The sequence below is a fragment of the Trichosurus vulpecula genome, chromosome 1 (genome assembly GCF_011100635.1).
Source record: "Trichosurus vulpecula isolate mTriVul1 chromosome 1, mTriVul1.pri, whole genome shotgun sequence".
In the NCBI taxonomy this organism is placed as follows: domain Eukaryota; kingdom Metazoa; phylum Chordata; class Mammalia; order Diprotodontia; family Phalangeridae; genus Trichosurus; species Trichosurus vulpecula.
The window spans coordinates 78,738,245-78,757,682 of NC_050573.1; the positions used below are offsets into that span (position 1 = coordinate 78,738,245).

Here is a 19,438-nt window from a genome sequence, read left to right on the forward strand (position 1 = left end):
ACCATCTCCGAGAAGCCTTTCCCAATCCTCTATTTCTGCTAGTGCCTTCCTTCTGATGATTATCTCCAACTTATCTTTCATATGGTTTTACACAGTTGTTTGCATGTTGTCTCCCCCATCAGACTGAGAGCTTCTTGTGATCAGAGACTATTTTTTTGTCTATCTTTGTATCCATGGTGCTTAGCACAGTGCCAGGCACATAGAAGGTCATGAATAAATGCTTGTTGACTTTGGCTGCCACTGATCCCGAAGATCCTCTATGTCTTGCCATGTGTCCTGCTACTTTCTCTGCTAGAGCCTAAGGAGTACCTGGCATTTCCATATGCCATGAAGTGAACAGAAACACAAACCCTCCTTTATACATTGTGAATTTAAATTAGAACACAAGTTTGTGTCTCCAGCACTTAGCATGGTGTATGGCATGTAAGTGCTTAATAAATGCCCTTCTATTCCATTCCACTGAGATCACAGCTGACTAAAACTCCTATATCTTTTTCAGATTCACAGCTGAGGAGGGACCAAGGAGGGACAGAACCTTTGCTCAGGGTAGATGGGACAATAATAACTGACAACTGAGAGAAAGCAGAGCTGTCCAATGCTTAATTTGCTTCTGTTTTCTCTGCCAAGGAGAATGAATGACCTTTGCACTACCAACAACAAAACAAAAATGACTCATAGGGAGTTGGTGCTCAAGATAGGTAAAGCTTATAGCAAGAGTTCCTGCTTTTTCTTAATGAATTCAAGTTACTGAGATCAGATGAATTACATTTTCAGGTCCTGTGGTAGATGTGATTAGTGAGCCATTGTGTTATTGAAAGATCATGGAAAGTAGGAGATGTACACAAGAATGAAGAAGACATGTTGTTTCACTTCCCAAATAAGAGAGAAGAGACTAACTGTAAACTACAGGCCAGTGAGCTTGTCTCTCATTCATGGGAAAATTCCAGAATGGATGATTATAAAGAGATCTTGGGGAACGTTTGGAAAGGGAAGCAGTGATTACGAAGAGCCAATAATGGCTTCAACAGAACAGATCATAACAGACTAACCTGCCTTTTGGGGTTTTTTTTTTGGACAAGATCACTGAACTAGGAGATGAAGGGCCTGCTATTGATATAGTATACCTAGATTTCCCCAAACCTTTTTATAAAAGTGTAGTATTTCATATTATTTTTTGTGGAGTAGATGGAGAAAAGTGGATTAGAAGTAGATACAATTAGATGGATTTAGAAGTGACTGGATGACCAGACTCAAAGTGTAGCTAGTTGTTAAGGTTTAAATGCCAACATAGCAGGAGGTCTCTAGTGGAATACCCCAGTGATCTGGGTTTAGCTGAGTTTTATCAATGACTTGGATTAAGGCACAGACTGTATGATCAACAAATTTGCAGATGACACAAAGATGGGAGGGATAACTACCACAAAAGATGGCAGTCAGGCTAGGGCAATGGGCTGAATCTAATAAGATGAAATTCAATAAAAATCAATGTAAAGTCCTATATTTGGGCAAAAAAATGAACTTCACAAGTATGAGAAGGTATATTTAGTCAGTCAATAAACATTTATTAAGCTCCTACCATTTGCTAGACTCTGTGCTAAGCATCAGGGACACAAAGAAAGGTAAAAGACAGTTCCTGCTCTTAAGCAGTTCCCAGTTTAAAGAGGGAGATGATATGCAAAGAGCTTTGTACAAATAAAATATGTAAAGGATAAGTTTGATATGATCATCAAAGGGAAGGTACTAGAATTAAGGGGGATAAAACCTTATCTGGAGTATTGGGTTTATTTCTGGGGGCTGTGATTTAAAAAGAACTGGGGATATTTAACATAAAGAAGAGAAGATACAGGAAGAACATGAAAGCTGCCTTCAAGTATCTGAAAGGCTATCACACAGAGGAGGGTTTGGACTTGTTCTATTTAGTCCCAGAGGTCAATATATCTCATATTATTATTGGGGAGTAGATTAAATTAGAATACAATTAGTTGGATTCAGGACTTATTGGACAACCAGACTAAAGTATAGCTAGTTGTTCATGATTCATGGATGGTCAAGCCAGAAGTGACAGTAGAAGTTGCAAAGAGGCCAATTTGGACACAATATCGGGAAAAACTTCCTCACAATTAGAACCATCCAAAAGGAGAATTGGTGTCCTGGAGAAGTGGTGGTGGCAAGTTTCCTTTCCTGGCAAGCATTCAAGCAGAGGCCTGATGAGCACTTTTGGAAGGTGATGCATTCAGGTTGTACTAAAGGCTAATGAAGTCCCTTCTGACCCTTAAAATCCTGTGATTCTGTGCTGCCCGGTCTTCCCCACCCTCCACCCCCATCATCTCTAACCTGTTCCTGCTTCCATCTTTTGTATGTGGTGTGGTTTGATATTTTATTTAATAAATAAAAACCACACAAAGCAGTATACTCCTTTTCTTGCCTCCTCAGGCTAGCATTTGGGTGAGTGACTGATGTCTAGGCAAGCTTCTCTCTCCACAGTGACTCTATGATTCTTAGAGGAAACACTGTGAACAATCATTACACAGAGAAAGATTTGTTACACGTCAGGAGCATTTCTTGCTCCTGTACCAAAAATTCCTGAATTAACTGGCCAGCATGTGTTGTGCCTTCTTACTGCTTCCCTAACCAAGACAAGGCACCAAGAGCTGGCCTCTTTTCTGACCTCCTCTTGGTTTATGGAAGTTTCGCCTGGTCTTGCTGGACATATCAATTCAGTTGGTGTCAGATTAACTTTTTGTTTCTCTTTTTGACTACTTTAGGATTCACAGAGGATCTGAGAGCAGGCATGTTACAATGACAGGATAGCCCTCCTACCTGGGCAGTGTCAAGGGAAAGAGATCTTCTGTCCCTATCTTTTAAAAAGGGAAGTTGGATGGGAAAGTTCTCTGTGTATCCACTTCAGTCAATTCCTGTCTTCTCTTCTTCAGCACTGTTTCTTTGGGTGTTTTCAGGATTTTATGCTTGAGTGCTTCCTGTCCCTCTAGGACCCTCTATAGAACTTTAGTCTACTTGGATCCTCCTTATCCTTCCTCTGAACACTTTGAAATCTGTTCTCTCCAAATCTAGGGTATGTGTCAACCCATTTCCAGCTTCGCTCTACCACAGAGTCTAAGATAGAAGAGTCACTTCCCCTGGAACTTCCCATCATTCCTACCTCAGTGGCCAATTTTTCTATGGGGATAAAAATCAGTTTCATAGTAAAAATTCCCCTTAAGTTTTTCCAACTTTTGAGTTAGATAAACTTCAATAAACATTTGTTGAGCAATAGGGATGTGAGAGGAAGATATCATTCCTGTCCACAAGGAGTCTTCATTCTACTGGGGGTTGATACATGGTATGGTTGATACATGGATAAGAAAATATAACATATTTGTAAAGTAATTTAAAAGAAGAAAGCCCTAATGACTATGGAGGAACCAAGAGAGAATCAGGTTTTGTTTGGAGGTGACACTTGAACTGTGCTTTGTGCTTGTGAGGGGACTCTTTAAGAGGTGGCAGGGGGCAAGGAGAGAGCTTGTTATGAATCTAGGAAAACACTTGGACAAAGACTGGGAGGCCAGTGTGACTGGAGGTGAGCATGCATGAACCAATTAGGAAGTATGCATTAAGTGCTGAGGATACAATGACAGAAGTGAAAACTGTTACTACTATGAGGAGTTTACATTCTGTGGGGTGAGACAATGTAACTATATACAAACTAACACAAGGTCAATATGGTATGATTGAAGTTGCAGGAATCAGGAAGGGTTCATGTTGAAGGTGGCACCTAAGCAGTTTTGAAAGAACTGCCTAAGTTGCAGAAGTGAAGAGAGTGAATTCCAAGGATGGGACAGCCCAGCCTAAAGGCAGAGACCGGACATCGAGTCCCATTTGTAAGGAACTATGAGGTCATCTGCTAGACTGTCCGAATATCCATTTTAAGGAGGACACTCAAGCCAACCACATCTTCATTCCTCTCCAGGCTGCATCCTTACTCCTTGGACTTTCTCTATGGTGCCCCAGAAACTTCTTCACTCCAAACCCTGGATTTCTCCCATCAGAAGCACCTCCCTCTTACTGGCTGGTTCCTCTCAGAACCTCCACTTTATGAAGAATGCCCAGGCCAGCCATCTTCAGGCTCCAATCCCAAATCTTCAGATTTTCTCTGCAATGGACCCTTGTCTTCCCCACTTCCTTGAGGGCAGGGACTATCACTTTTTTTCTCCTTGTATTGGTACTCCCATCACTTAGTACAGTACGTGGCATGTTACTAAATACTTGTCAATTTGAATTAAATGTGAGAAGGGAAGCAATATATAAGACTGGAATGGTAGGTTAGGGCCAGGTTATGAAGGACTTGGAAGCCCTTCACATTGGATTTTTCTGAAGTGGATTTTTCTGAACAATGACACGGTCAGACTTGCATTTGATGATAATCACTTTGATGGCTGTGTAGATGATGGATTGGAGAGAGGAGATGCTTAAGGCAAGTACATCAATTGGGATGTTATAGCAATAGTCCTGGTGAGAGGTGCTGAACACCTCAACTTGGATGGTGGCCATAAACAGAGAGAACAGAACAGATGTAAGAGATGTGGTGGAGTGGAAGTAGAAATGCAAGTTTGGACATTTGATTGAATATGTAAAGGAAGAGAAGGAATCAAGAGTAATGCCAAAGCTGTGAAACTAGGCAAGGGAAGGATGGTGGTGCCGCTCAACAGAAACAGGAAACTTGGAAGAGGAAAGAGAATGATGGTTGAGATACCAAGGGCCACCTAGTTAGAAATATACAATAGGCAGTGAGAAATGCAAAACCAGTACACAGGAGAGACTAGGATGGGATAGCCTTGACAGTCATCTGCATAGAGATGGTAGTTAAACCCAAGGGAACTAAAGAGGTCACTGAGTGGGGAGGCACAGAGAGAGAACAGAAGAGGGGCCTAGGACGTAGCCCTGGGGAACATTCTACTCTTGGTAAAGGGGTATGAAAGGGATGAACCAGCAAAGTAGAATGAGGATGAGTCAGATAGGTAGGAGGAAAACCAGGAGAACAGTAGCATGAAAACTCAGAGGAGAGAGCATCTTAGAGGAGAGGGTGGTCAACCATGTGAAATGCAACAGTGAAGTCAAGCAGAGAACTGAGAAAAAAAACCCCATCAGATTTGTCTTGGTAACTTTGATTGAGGTAAGTAGCCAGATTGCAAAGGGGGTGAGAAATGAATGAGAGGAGAGGAAACAATGGATGGAGACAACTTTTTCTAGGAGTTTGGTTGTGAAAAGGGAATGACGGAGGGAGGTGATGGATAGGTGTAATGAGGGTTTTTCAGGGAGAATGGGGAATGTTTGTAGGCAGCAAGGAAGGAACCAGAAGAAAGAGGCTAAAGATTAGAGGGAGAACCTGGAAGAGAGGGGATGATGGTGGGAATAATCCGCTGTAGAAGACAGGAGAGGAAAGGATCAAGAATAGAAGTAGAGAGGTTTGCATTGGTGAGGAGAAGGGTCACCTCTTCATCAGAGACTAAAGGAGAGAGTGAGGGAAGATTGGTAAGAGGTTTTGAGATATATGAAGGGAAAAGAGGGACAAATGGTCTCTATCTTCTCAGTAAGAATAAGGTGAGATTTTTACCTTATTATAAGGTAAGGACCTTATAAGCTGAGAGTAGGTGTGGTATGGAAATTTTTGTGGGGAGTAGGATAAAGACTAAATTAGGGCATTGTAAAAAGATTTTCTTCCTGTGAGGACCTAGTTAAGGTAACACAGCAAAGCAGTATGAAATAATTCTGGAAAGGTGGGTGGGGACTAGCTTAAGGATTTTACATTTTATCCTATAGAAAATATGGAGCTACTGACAAATTTTTGGTAGATTAATGACCTGACCATACCTGTGTTTTACGAGTACCATCAGTAAGGAAGTCAAAAACTTATGACCTGCGCTTTCCACAGAGAGCTTCATCAGACGTCCTGATCAGTGAAGTTCCCCCACCTCTACTATGTCATGATAGGCTAGGTTTGTGATATTTCCTGAACTCATCTATTTCATCCTTCTGTCCAGGTGGTTTGTAATATAATAAAAAAACAATCTGACACCTGTTTCTGTTTCCATGCTTCTTTATGTAAATACCCTCCTCTATGCTGCCCCATTCTGGCTCCTGACTGTCTCATTTTTTTATGTCTCCCAAAGCCTAGCAAAGAGTAGATACCTAATAACAGCTTGTTGGTTAAATATGCTTGAATGGGGTATTTTAATATACAAAACTGACTCACCCTCCCTTTTACTTGTCCTGTTTCATTTGAATGAGATATACCCTTCACATTCTAGTCATGGGTCTCATCCAGCCAAGTCTTAGTAATACCTATGAGGTCAATCTTTCTCCTTCTACTGGGATTTCTAGCTCATCATGTTCATACTGCTTGTTTATTCACCTGCTTAGGAAACCTATGACCCAGGTCTTCCTTGTTAGGAGCTGACTCAACACAGTTGAGTCTAATAAAGCTCAGTATTCTGCACTATGCATGAGTTTGGTGCTACACCTACAAAAGGGTTTCTATTACTATCACATCTACTGTTTATGCTGTGGTCTCTAACCTTCTCTGCCACTCCCACCACTCCCCCCACCCCCACTTCATTCATTCATTCATTCATTCATTCATTCATATAATAAACATTTATTAAGCACCTACATAGAGACAATTGTGCTAGGCACTGATGAGATAAGGCCTTGCCCTCTTATGGGCTTATAATCTAGTCTGGAGATAAGCTATATACGCAGGTAACTATAATACATAATATTACATAGTAAATATTATATGAAGTTTGTAAGGGATGATTATTATCAACTACGGGAAATCAAGGAAAGTTTCCTAGAAGAGATGACATTTCAGCTGGGCTTTAAAGGATGGGAAGCAATTCACTGTACACCATGAATGTGCTTTTCCTAGGCATTTATTTACACAGAAAGAGAAGCATACAGAAAATAATAATAAAATCAAGTTAATCAAAAAGATTTCTATTCAGTTCAGTCAAGAAGACTCAAAAAATTATTAAACTATCCTAACTAGTTAACATTTCCCTATTATTCCCTATAATCCCTATAATTTGGACCATAGTGGTCCAAAAGATATTGTATCTTTCCTCCCAGAAGCTCTTCTCCCCATTTCCCTCCCAATATGGGTTTGGGATAGCCAGGTAATCTGGACAAAATTAATTAATTCCTGCTGAACGCAGGGTAACTCTAGGCCAATTAGGAAGTCAATGGATGGTTTTTAATTCTCCAAACATACCTTTTTATTTAGCGACTGCAGCGGAGAAGTTATGGGCCTTTCCAGGCGTCTTTGTGGGAATTGGGAGAACAAATCCCAACTATGAAATCTACAAGCTATGCGACTGTGGCAAGTCAGTGTACTTCTGTGTGCCTCAGGTTGCTCACTGTTAAAAATGTGGGTAAGACTTCCGCCATCAGTTCACAAAATAGTTGTGGGGAAAACACACCATGAACTTAAAAGCAGAGAGAATAATAGTACTAATAACAGCTAGTGTTTACATAGGGCTTTTAAGGTCTGCAAAGCGCTTTACAAACATCTCATTTGACCCTGACAATAGCCCTCAGAGGTAGGTGCTATTATTATCCCCATTTTACATTTGGGGAAACTGAAGCAGACAGTGGTTAAGTGATTTCCCCAGGATCACCCAGCTAGTAAGTGACTGAGTCAGGATTCAAACTCACATCTTCTTGACTCTAAGACCAGTATTTTATCTACTGTGCCATCTAACTGCCCTTAATACTTTACAATGACCCCCTTTTTTACATGCTAGGGGAAAGGGGTAGATTAAAAAAAAAAGAATGAAGTTCTGGAGATGGGGTCTCAGGAAAAATAGCTCACCTGGGGCCCAACTGGTAGGAGCTCTGCTGCCATCGCCTGGTCTCCTGGGTTCCCCTCTGGAAGTCAGGGAGGAACCTGGTGAGTAGCCAGAGCTGGGAAAAGAGAAAGGCATATGTGGAAGACCAGTCCTGGCTTGTGGTTCCCCCTCGATGTCACTCTGGGATTCCCCAGTTCTCACAAGAATAGCCCCTGGATCCTATCCCCGTCATCATGATGAGCACTGAATGCGTCCATCAAGGGCTGTTAGCTGCTGTTACATAAGGTACATAAGGTACCAGAAACCCCACTCAAGTCTCATCCCTTCCAGCAAACCCTGCTCTAACGGTTAAGTATATTCAGCAACCTCTTAATCACAGAGATATAAAAGGTTTACATGTCCCTTCTGAAAGACTTGAGACAAACCAACCCTTTCTCCTTTAACCTTTCAAGCTTTATCCCTTCTTAATTGTTCATAACAGTAACTCCAGTCCCTGTCTCTTTTCGAGGCTTGGCTTCTTCAAGAAGACTCCCCTGGCTCAACCTGGCACATAGTGACAGCTCCCTGAGTACTGTGCATGCACTTTGGGATACATGTTTATTGTTTGGTTCTAACAAAGCTCAGGCCCACTCCTCCAACAACTGTGTTACAATTACATGATTACTTGTTAGATGTAACAAAAGATAACTTGCTCAAAGATTTTCTGATCAGCATTATCAACTGAGGAAACAAACAGGGATACATTTATGCTCTGGTGTTCACCACTGTTAAGTTGTATATTATAAGCTATGATTCATTTAGAATGGGAAATCTTTGTACATGGTAAGGTCTTCCAAATGTTTCTGTTTGCAAATGACATTACACTAATTACCTAAGCCCTAGTTGGTTATTGGACCTCCTCAGTGAGATCCACAGCAGTGAGAAAAGATCAGCTGAACAATCTAGAAAGGAAAAACTAAATGGATGAAAAATCTACATTGGTCAGATTATGATATGCAGATAAAAGGACAGGCTATTGAAACGGTCTAGTAGTACATACATCTAGGGCAGGTACTTCAGAAGGACAACATGCTTAGGAGACTGTGCAGCACACAATGATCTCAAGATGTTTTGTGGCACAAAACCCCTTTTTTTAAAAAAATATTCTTTTGAAGGCAGGCATAGTGACCAAAGAGAGTCAAGAAGACCTGGGTCTTGCCTCTGTGAATCCTGTATGACCCTGGATATGTTAATTAACCTCTTGGTGTCCCTGGGCAATTCTCTAAGCCTGTCAACTGCAGAGCAGCTGCCAATTTATATGTCACAGAGCCAATTTAAAATCTTTCAGTGACACTGTAAGGCTGCACACCATGCATTAACAGTCTGAGGAATCAAAATTGTGGGTGACCCAAAGGACAATGGTGAACATAAGGTGGGCTGTAGCATATTACCAAGGGTGATATCCTGGTGAGAAGTGGCAAAAAGGGCATTGTCCATAAAATGCATGATCAAAAAGGGGGAGGGCAGTTATACAAAACAGCCTGAGGACTGTGCTTAAACCCACAGAGTATTTAAAAACATCAAGGAAGGCCTTCAGCACACTTGACTGGTTCTAGGGAGGACTTTAGTCATGCCACAGGACAGGCTGGGATCTGAACCAATAAAAGGAATACCTGCAGACCATGGAGCCACTGAAATACACAGGCCACACAACCCTGCCCCCCCCCCCCCCACGCACACACATACAGCCTGCTCGCTAATCCATTCTTCCAATGCCTGGAAAGAATGGCCCACATGTACTTCCTCTGTGCCCTCCCATAAAGCCCAAGTACTAGCTGGACACAGAGAAAACTCAGTCAACATCTGTAGGAGGGGGCTTTTAGCTCCAACTTTGATTCTAGGCAATAAGAGCAATTCATGGAGTTGGGAGAGATCTCCGAGGTCATCTCATCCAATTTATACCCAATGAATCTTTAGTATCTATTCAACTTTACGTCTGTAAATCAAGGATTAAAATCACCAAAGAAAAGTGAACTGCAGACTTGTTTAGCAAGGCAGGCAAAAATGGATCTGCATTTTCAGAGCAACTTTATGAGGCACAGGGAGAAGAAAGTTCATGTGTTTTCTAAATTCCTTGGAACATGAATATCTGTTTTAAAATCTGTATCGAAATTGAGTGGGGAAAATCAGTCACATCACTGGACTTCTGATACAGATTATCTAAATTCCTCAGAGAACAGAAATCGTATCAATGGGAATCTAACATATGGAGACCTAGCACACACACAAAACATAAATGCATGGACATGGATGACAAATAGAACAGAGACACAAGTTTACAAGTTAATTGTCAATTAAAGTTTGTCTTCAAATTCCCCTTTTCAGATTTTAACTGGCTGAATCTAAGCTGAAAAAGGAATATTCACCTCTGCAGAACTTTGCATAATCAGATCACTACTGTAACAATCCAAAAAGTAGCACTTCCAAGTTCTGAAGGATGAGAAATGTTTTTTAAAAAAATGACATGGGACCCAAGGGAGAACTTAATTATAATTCTATCTCCTCAGTCTAAACTTGATGGCCTTAAGCTCTTACAGTAATCCTTCCACAGAGACAAGAGAGGGAAGTGGAAAGAGCCCGTCACCAAGAATCAGGAACCCTGGGCTCTACTCCTGACTTCCACTAATTCTCTATGAGACTGTGGCCACAACACTTTCTCTAAGCCTCAGTTTCTTCATCTGTTAAATGGAGCCAATCATCCCTTCCCTCAAAGACCTTTTGTAAAGCTCAACAGAAAATGGATGGAAAGTCACAAAGTGCAGTTTACACACATGAGATGTTATCATTAATGGAAAAACCTGTATTTTTAGTTCTGGCTAATTACTTTAGTTGTTGCACCATCATTTCACATGAAGCTTGGATGACTCTCACATATGCACAATCATATTTCTCACACATAAAGGCACTTGAAGCTCAAGACTGGGAGAAGGGAACTAAATCGTAGGGTTCTGCCAAGAAGGCAGAAATGTCCAGATCCCTTCTTCTGGCCAAGTACCTAGCACAGGGCCCTCCCTCCCTACACACACAGCAAACAAAATGTTAAGGGTTGAAATTGGAAGAAGATCATTTGGCATAAACCCTTCAGTTTACATGAGGAAACAGATCCAGCTAAGCAAACATCGAGTAACATCCCTGTACCTCTAAAAGCAGCATTTGCTAAACCACAGGTCAGCTAATATAGGCTAACTTTCACACAGTGAACACAAGGCAGATATACACAGTACCACTACAAAGGTTTGACCCCAAAAACATATGCTTAAAAAATAGCTAAGAACTCAAGAAACTTATTTGACCTACACACTAGGAAATAGAGCAACTGTATATGGAGGGTATGCAGCTGTGACTGGACAGGTTTGAAAGTGCCTAGTGTAGTGATTCTGTCTCTGGGTTTGTGTAAGTGTGGCAATGTAAGTGCCTATGTGAACGCAGTTGGGTCTGCCCCAAAATGTGTATCTCTACACAACTACATATCCATGAATCAATCCTCTATCTATCCATGCAAGAGTTTCTATCTTGTCTGGGAACTCCTTTTAGCAGGGCCCAAAACACCCCAAACCCTCAAGCCTCAACCCACCCTTCTAAGGATTCTGTCTTGTAGAAACACTTAGGGAAGGAGAGATGAAAGAACGGAAGAGGGATGACACGGAGGGATGAAACTTCATCGAAGGAGAGAGGAGCCTATACAGGGAAAGGCTGAGGACACCTGAAGAGGGGAGGGAAAACAAAGCAGTGCAAAAGAGGGTTAGGTAGAGTCTAGGAGAGGAAGAGTGGGGAAGGAAGGGACATGGTAGACGGAGAAGCTATGGAAGCTGGGAAAAGACTGAGGACTGTAGGGGAGAGGATCCCATGCAAAGAAGAGAACTGGCAGGGGTAGAGGGAGAAAACTGAGAAGCAGAGAATGCTAGCAGGGGCACATGGAAGAAAAGGGGACTGGATAGGAGACCCAGTTCAGGGCAGGGGAAGAAAGGGCTGTAAGAGTGTGGGAGGCAAGGGGACCTCATGCAGGGGAGGGGGCTAATTGGGAGAAGACTGTGCAGGGAAGGGAACTGACAGATCTCAGAGCAGATGCCTGGCCTGGTAAAAGAAGAGGAAAGAAAAGGACTAGAAGGGAGTGGATCTGTGGAGGTTTGGGGGTTTAGGGAGAGAGGATGCTTGGTGCAGTGATGGGGAGGAGAACTGGAATTGGGGGGAAGGAAGGAGAGGAGAAAAGGGGACGGTTGAGGAGGGGATCCCCTGCACTGGTCGTGCCTCAGAGAGAGGGGATACCTGGAGGGGCAAGGAGGGGGAACCTTGGTGCAGGAGAGGAGGTGAGCCTGTGAAAGGAAAAGGAAGCTAGAAAGGAAAGGAGGGAATTCATGAAGGGGTGGGGCAAAGAGGGGAAGATTAAGAGGACCCAGTTCCGGGGAGGGGGTTTGGAGAAGTGAGAGGAGAGGATCCTGTGCAAAGGAGAGGACTAGCGGGCCAAGGGGGTAGAAAAGGGGTTGGAAGGGAACCCTGTAAAAAGGAGACTAGTGAAGGGGATAGGGAAGAAAGGGGATGCCTGGCAACGGCAAGAGGGGAGATCAATGCAGAAGGGAGGTGTGTGAAGGAGGAGAAGAGGAAGTTAGGAGGGGAGAGTATCCACGAAGGGGTGAGGTAGAGAAGAGGACTGGAAGGGAGGAGACCCTCTGAAGGGGAGGGAACTTATGGGGCATCGGAGGGAAGGGGGGCCTGGAAAGGAGGAGAAAGGGGTGAATGAGAGACTGGAGGGGAGCCCTGCAGGGAAGGGGCCGAGAAGAGGGGACCCCGAGTAGGGGAAGGGGGCCGGCGGGGAGAAGAGGCTGGAGGGGACCTTGGGCAGGTAAGGGAGCAGAGGAAGCCGATGGGGAAAAGATGCGGGACCTATAGGCAGAGGAAGGGGTCGGGAGTAAGAAGAGGAGTGGAAAGCAGGAGAGTCAGTGGGGGCCAGAAGGGAGGAGCCTAGGCAAAGGAGGGGGCTAGCGGGAGCGAGAAGGGGGGAACCCCAGCAGCGAAGGAAACAGAGCCTCGGGTCGGGGGGCGTTGCGGGTAGGGAGGGGCTGGAGGGGGCGAGAAGGGAGACCCCCCCACGCAGGTGGAGGGAGCAGGGGAGGGGGTCAACGCGGAGGAGAGGAGTCTCCGAGGACGAGAGAGGGGGGACCCTGGGCAGGGGAGAAAAGGGAGGACCCTAAACAGGGGAGAGGACCAGTGGGAGCGAAGAGCAGCCGCGGATAAGGGAGAGGGCCGGGCGGGAGGAAAGAAGAGCCCGGACTGGAGAGAGGAAGGGAGGTTCTGGGCAGGGGAGGGGGCTAGCAGGGGTGAGAAGCGGGGACTGCAGGCGGTGGAGGGGGCCGATGGGGGCGAGGAGAGGCCGCAGGCAGGGGGGAGAAGAGAGGGAGCCGGTGGGGGCAATAGGAGAACCAGGATAGAAGCAGTGAGGGGGGGGACCTCTGGGGGTGAGAAGGGGGGACGGCAGGCAGGGGAGGAGGCCGGCGGGAGCGAAAAGGGGGGACCCCGGGGAGGGGGCCGGCGGGGGCAAGGTGGGGTTCCCGGGGAGGAGAGAGGGGAGAGAGGGGGACCGGGAGCAGCGGGGACACCAGAGTGGGGAGGAGGAAAAATGAGGACTAGGGGGGACGGCGCATGCAGGGGAGGGGACCCTAGGCCCTCCCCGACTCTCCCCCTTACCCCTCCACGTCTGGGGCCGGCCAGGACTCACCCTCCGCTCCGGGGCCGCGCCGGGGACCGGGGCGGTGGACACAGACCGGCCCCACTGGACCCCGAACCGCCCCCACGGAGAGAGCCTGAGCTCCCGGACCGGAAGTGTCGCCCCAGATTCCCGCCCCCCTTGGGGGAGCTGCCCAATCCTAGATCGGAATGCGCCTGGGGCCGCAATAGGCTGTAGGGAGGACTCCAAGTCTCGGTGGTCCGTCCGCCCGTCCTTGGCCGGGCCTGCGCAGAGCGAGGTGGGCGGGCCCTTGCTTCGACACGTGGCTATGTGGGGAGTGGGGGAGAGGTGGGGGTGTGAGTGCAGTTATGCGCTTTTAACGCCTTCTCGGGAGAGGGTCGTAGCGACACCTAGCGTGACGAGCGGGATCTGGAGCCGTCTCCACAGGAGGGGCAGGTCCTGAGCTGCGGGCCCGAGGCCAGGGGCTCTGGCGACCACAGTTAAAAGCCTCGGTAATATTGTTTATTCACCCGGGAAACATTAAAGTGCCTAGTGTGTGCAGAGCTCTTCGCTGAGCACTAGGAGACGGGCCATGGTCGGCCTTGCAAGAGCTCATAGATGATCACTCTAGAGTGCCATCATGCCCAGTATTGCATGATAGATGCCCCGCTGAGTTATGTTAGCCAACGAGCATTCATTAAGCGTGCCCCTACCTTGTGCCAGGCACTGTGCTAAGCTCTGGAGATACAAAATTCTTTTCCTTAAGCTCACAATCTAATGGGGGGGGGGGGAACATGGAAACAACTGTACAAAATACAGCGTGGGGGCGGGGAGGGAGGAGAGGCGGCAGCGGGAATTTCAGAGGGAAAATACTAAGATTAAGGACTGGGCAAGGCTTCTTGGCCAGGGAAGCCAGGTAGCCCGGGTGATGAGGGAGAAAGCATTCCAGGCTTGGGGGAGAGCCAGTGAAGACACTTTAGGAGCAGCCTGGCTCGTGTCACCGAATCGACTGCGGGGGGGCTGGGGGGGGGCGCGGGAGGTGTTGAGGTGCTGCAAAATGTAAGAAGGCTGGAAAGGCCGGAAGAGACACGTCATGAAGGGCATTGAAAGCCAAACAGAAGGTTTTATTTTTGACCCTGAAGGTGATAGGAGCCACTGGAGTTGATTGAATAAGAGAGTGATACGATCAGAAGGAGAAGAGAACCTGAGTGTTTCTTGAAGGAGACGGTTCAGGATGATCAATTTGTGAAGTCAGAAGGGCAATGGAACCAGAAGGCTTCCAGGAGGACACGTTTTAATCAATCCATAGGCACTTAATAAGCTGGTTTAGTCAGTTTGTGCCAGGCACTGTGCCCTGAGCTAGGGACATAAGGAAATGAAAGTCTGTTCTTAAGGAGCTTATATTACCATGACCTCCTATTTCAGATGTTTTTATCCTTCATTCTCAAAGTATTCATCTTTGGGAGTTATCTTGTATGTACCTAGTTATTTGTCTCCATTAGACCATAAGCTCCTTGACGGCAGGGTTTTTTTTTTTTTTTGCTTTAATTTGTATTCCTAGAGTTTAGCCTAGTGCCTATCATATAGTAGGTGCTTAATGCTTGTTTAATGACTGGCTGACCCAGCAGGTGAGATAATATATACATATATAAGTATATACAAAATATACACAAACTAAATCCAGAATGATTTTGGTGGGGAGGCACTAGCAGCTGGGGGAATTGGGCAAGACCTCAGGTAGAGGGTGGCCGGTGAGCTGAGATCTGATGGAAAGTAGGGATTCAAAGAGAGGAAAAAGAAGTGCACTCTAGGCTCAGAAGACAGCCTGCGTAGAGGCACAAGTGCAGGAGATGTCTTATCTTGTGTGAGAGGTACACCAAAAGGCCAGTTTGGCTTGACCAAAGATTGTATGAAGGGAAGTTATGTATATAAAGTGGGGTCTGACCAGTGGAGCCAAATAAGCCCCCATTACATGTATAATAAATCTGGGAAATTCAGTTGGTTTTTAAGGATAATAGCAATAACAAACTGAGATATGCAGAGGAAGAAACTAGCTCAGAGTTTAAGTGGCTTTGCACATGATCAGACTGGTAATAAGTAGTATGATTTGAATTGGGTCTCCTAATTTCAAACCAGCATCTGTAATTTATCTGATATAGATGAAGGGTATTCTAGGCATGAGGAATGTCATGACCAAAAGAAGGAGGCCAAAGTGTGTAATAATATGCTAGCAAGGGGATGGATGTCCAGTTGGGCTGAGCCAAAGAGCTTGCAAAGGGGTATCGTGAGATATGATTGGAAAGTTAGGGTGGAATCTTACTGTGAAAGCCCTTAAATGCTGGGCTAAGAGTTACAGAATCAGATTCTAAGAGTTAGAAGGGACCTCAGAGACCAATTAGTCAAATCTATATCTGAAGAATAACTTTTACAACATTAATGAATGGATGAAAAAGCATTTGTTAAGCACTTACTATGTGCCTGAATTGTGCTAAGTACTGCAGAGACCTGCGTGAGGGACAGTGCTCACCCAGGAGGGGATAAGTAGGGGAGTGAAAGCTGATAGTGAGATGGCATGAGCAGAGGACTGGAAGGCAGATGGTGAGATGGCACAGTAGAAGGCCTGGATAAGATGTAACCAAGATACTGGGGGCTAAGTAGGCTAATCTGCACTCAGTCAAGACAGCTGGGTCCCAGGAAGGGCTCAAAAAATGGTCATCCAGCCTCTGCTTGAAGACCTCCAATGAAAAAGAACCTAAGACTTTGCAAGTCAACAGAAGACAACAGAAAAAGAAACAGAGTCATGGACGCCAAGGGAAGTATGCCCACCATGCCCTGGCCTGCAATACTGGGAAGTGAACTGAACCCTGACACAAGAGGCAGGGGTGTGGGGCCAGCAGAGAAGAAAGCATTTTGGACACTCAGACCCAGTGAATCAGTGCTGCACCCTGTCAGGTCAAGAGTGGAAGAGGACTAGACTAGGCAGAGCTGTATAAGCAGCAGTTTATTAGTTAGTTTTCCATTTCCCTGTATCAAAGGAGGAAGGGCAGCAAAACACAAAAACCAAAATGAGATTGCCCAAAATGGAGCTCAGACCCAGTGTACCTATGGCTGCAGCTGTAAACACTTACCTAACATACCTGCCTGGAGTGACTTGTATCCCTTCCTTCTATAACGTGGAGGTAGCAGTTCAGACTAGCACCAATCCCCTCCCCCTGTACTTGAATATAGGAAGGAGAGAGCCAGTTTGGAACTGGGCACGAGGACCATAGACCTTTGTTGTTCCTCTTGCTTTTCATTTCAAATAATGCCTTTTGCTTTGAGTTAACGTGTTCTCTGGCTGGCCGGTCAAACATTTACTATGTGGGGAAAGAAAGCAAAGCAAAAACATAGTACCTGCCTTTAAAGTGTTCATATTTTAATGAGGGAGACAATATGCAAACAACCACATACGTACAAGACATATACCATGTAAATGGAAGGCACTCTCAGAGGGGAGGCATTGGCAGTGGGGGGTGGGCGGGTAGGTGGGGACCAAGAAAAACCTCCTTCAGAAGCTGAGATTTGAGCTGTCTTGAAATACGCAAGAGAAATATCTCTGGCGGAGAAATTGTGGTTTTCGTCCCAGTTGACCGCTCCATCTTCCTGAATGTTTTAGTGAATGCTGACCCAAAGTATGCCTTGAACCTGAGGCAGCTTTAAGGGAGACACCAGCTACAAGTATATGCAAGAAAATCTGGGAGAAGGAAGGAACACTAATAACTAGGGAGGATAAGGAAAGATTTCCCTTAGCAGGCGAGGGAGTACATTCCAGGCATGAGGGACAGCCTGTGCAAAGGCGGGAGATGGAATGTGAAGTTCAGGATAAGTTAGCTGGCCAATTTGGCAGGAATGTAGAGTATATGAAAGGGAATTAATACAAAGTAAGTCTGGAAAGGCAGGAGCCAAATCGTGGAAGACATTAAATGCCAAACTAGGGAATTTGTATTTGATCCTAGAGGCAATGAGAAGTCGATGAAGATTTTTGACCAGGGATGTGATATGGTCAGACCTGTGCCTTGGCACCTATATGGAGGATGGATTGAATAGGGGAGAAACTGGAAGAGAGGAGCCTAACTAGGAAATTATTGCAATAGGCCAAGAGGTTCTAAGGGCATAGCCTGTAAGAATGGCCAGGTGAAGTGAAAGGAGACACAAGACAGAGATGTTGTGGAGGTAGAATTGTAGATTGGGGGACAAAGGAGAAGAGACAAATTACAGATGTCTATCAGGTTGTGAACTGGGGGACTGAATCCATGACAATGCCCTCAAAAGAAACAGGAAAGCTTGGAGGAAAGATAGGCTTAGATAGGAAGCATGATAAGAGTTCTATTTTGGATATGTTGAATTGGAGACATTGATCCAGGTGCAGATGTCTAGCAAGCAGTTGAAGATATGGGATTGGAAACTGGGAGTGTTTAACAATAGATATATAGATTTGGGAGTTGTCATCTGCATAGGGATGATAGTTGAACTCATGGGGGGGTGATGAGAGGAGATGATGAGATGAGATGATGGGGAGAGGGGGAGAGGGAAAGAGGGGAAGACAGAGAGAGACAGACAGGGGGGGAGCACGGGGGGGGAGGAGAGAGAGAGAGGGGCCCAGGATGGAATCTTGGGACAGTCCTAATCTTAATGGAGAGGTCCAACAGATAGGAGAATGACATAATGATATGAAAGCCAAAGGAAAGAGAGAGTATTCAGGAGGATGATGAGGTCAACTGGGACAAATACTTCAGATACTTGAAATAGTTATCATTTAGTCCCCTAAGTCTTCTCTTCTTCAGGGTAAACTTCCTGTATCTCCAGTATTCTCACCATCTTGGTCACTTTCTTCTGGACATGCTCCAATTTGTCAACGTCCTTCCTAAAACATGGCACTGAGAACTTCATACAGGACTCCATATGTTGCCCAACTCTATGGAAGAGTAGAGTGAAACTACTACCTTACTCATTCTGAAACCCATGCTTCTTTTAAAAAAAGTCTTATCCCATTCTTATTGACACTATTTGTTTTTATATCATATTCATTTCCAAATATATCCTTACCCTCTCTTCTGACCTAGTAAGCTGACCCTTTTGACAAAATTTAAAGAGGGGGAAAAATGTTTAGCAAAACTAATCAGCACATCAACCGTGTTAGATAGTATATGCAATATGTCACATCCAAAACCTCTCATCTTGCTGAATTGATGGTCTTTAGGGTTCCAATAGCCTATAAAAATGTAAGAAGATATAGAACTGACCTAAGTTGGCAAGATGTGATAAGACAAAGTTGATTGTTGCAAAGTCCAAACAAAGTTCTCTGTCTGTCATAGAAAGGAAAAAAGGCAGAAATCAGAAATCCAACAGTTACTAAAACAACACTTAATATAGTCATTATTACTCATACCTGTGGAGAAATGTGCTCACTGCCAGCATAAGCCTGTGTTCCAAGCTGTTTTGAATTTGGTATAAAGAGAGAAAGTGCATTTTTTTTTCAACTCTTCTCAGACCAAGGAATTACACAGTGTTCAGTATCTTTTATTTTGTTCTTCCCATTTGCATTTAAATTATTGGTATATTTTGTTTTTATATCACCTTAATTTATATATGTATACACACAAATGTGTATATGTATATGAGTGTGTGTGTGTGTGTGTGTGTGTGTGTGTGTGTGTGTGTGTACCCCCTTCCCTTCCCCAAACACAAGGAAAAGAATTTTTTAAAAGGGGGGGCAGTTCAGTAAAACTAACCAACACATCAACTAAGTCTGACAGTATATGCAATGTTCCAAGCCAGTTTCCTACCTCTGCAAAGAAGGGAGGAAGGCACATTTACTCTTCTCTTATTTAGAGTCAGACTTACAGTATTCAGT

At 44.8% G+C, this 19,438-nt stretch overlaps 1 protein-coding gene across 1 annotated transcript in view; it reads right to left on the minus strand.

Annotated features, from left to right (window-relative positions):
- The window catches only part of LOC118833508 (zinc finger protein 16-like), a 56,239-nt gene extending 41,599 nt beyond the window's left edge, over positions 1–14,640 (minus strand). Inside the window, exons 1-2 of the mRNA XM_036740873.1 lie at positions 14,547–14,640; positions 13,597–13,871 (exon numbers count right to left, since the gene is read on the minus strand). Coding sequence (XP_036596768.1) covers positions 13,597–13,871; positions 14,547–14,640 — 369 coding nt within the window. The remainder of the gene's footprint in view (positions 1–13,596; positions 13,872–14,546) is intronic.
- Between the last annotated feature and the right edge of the window lie 4,798 nt (positions 14,641–19,438).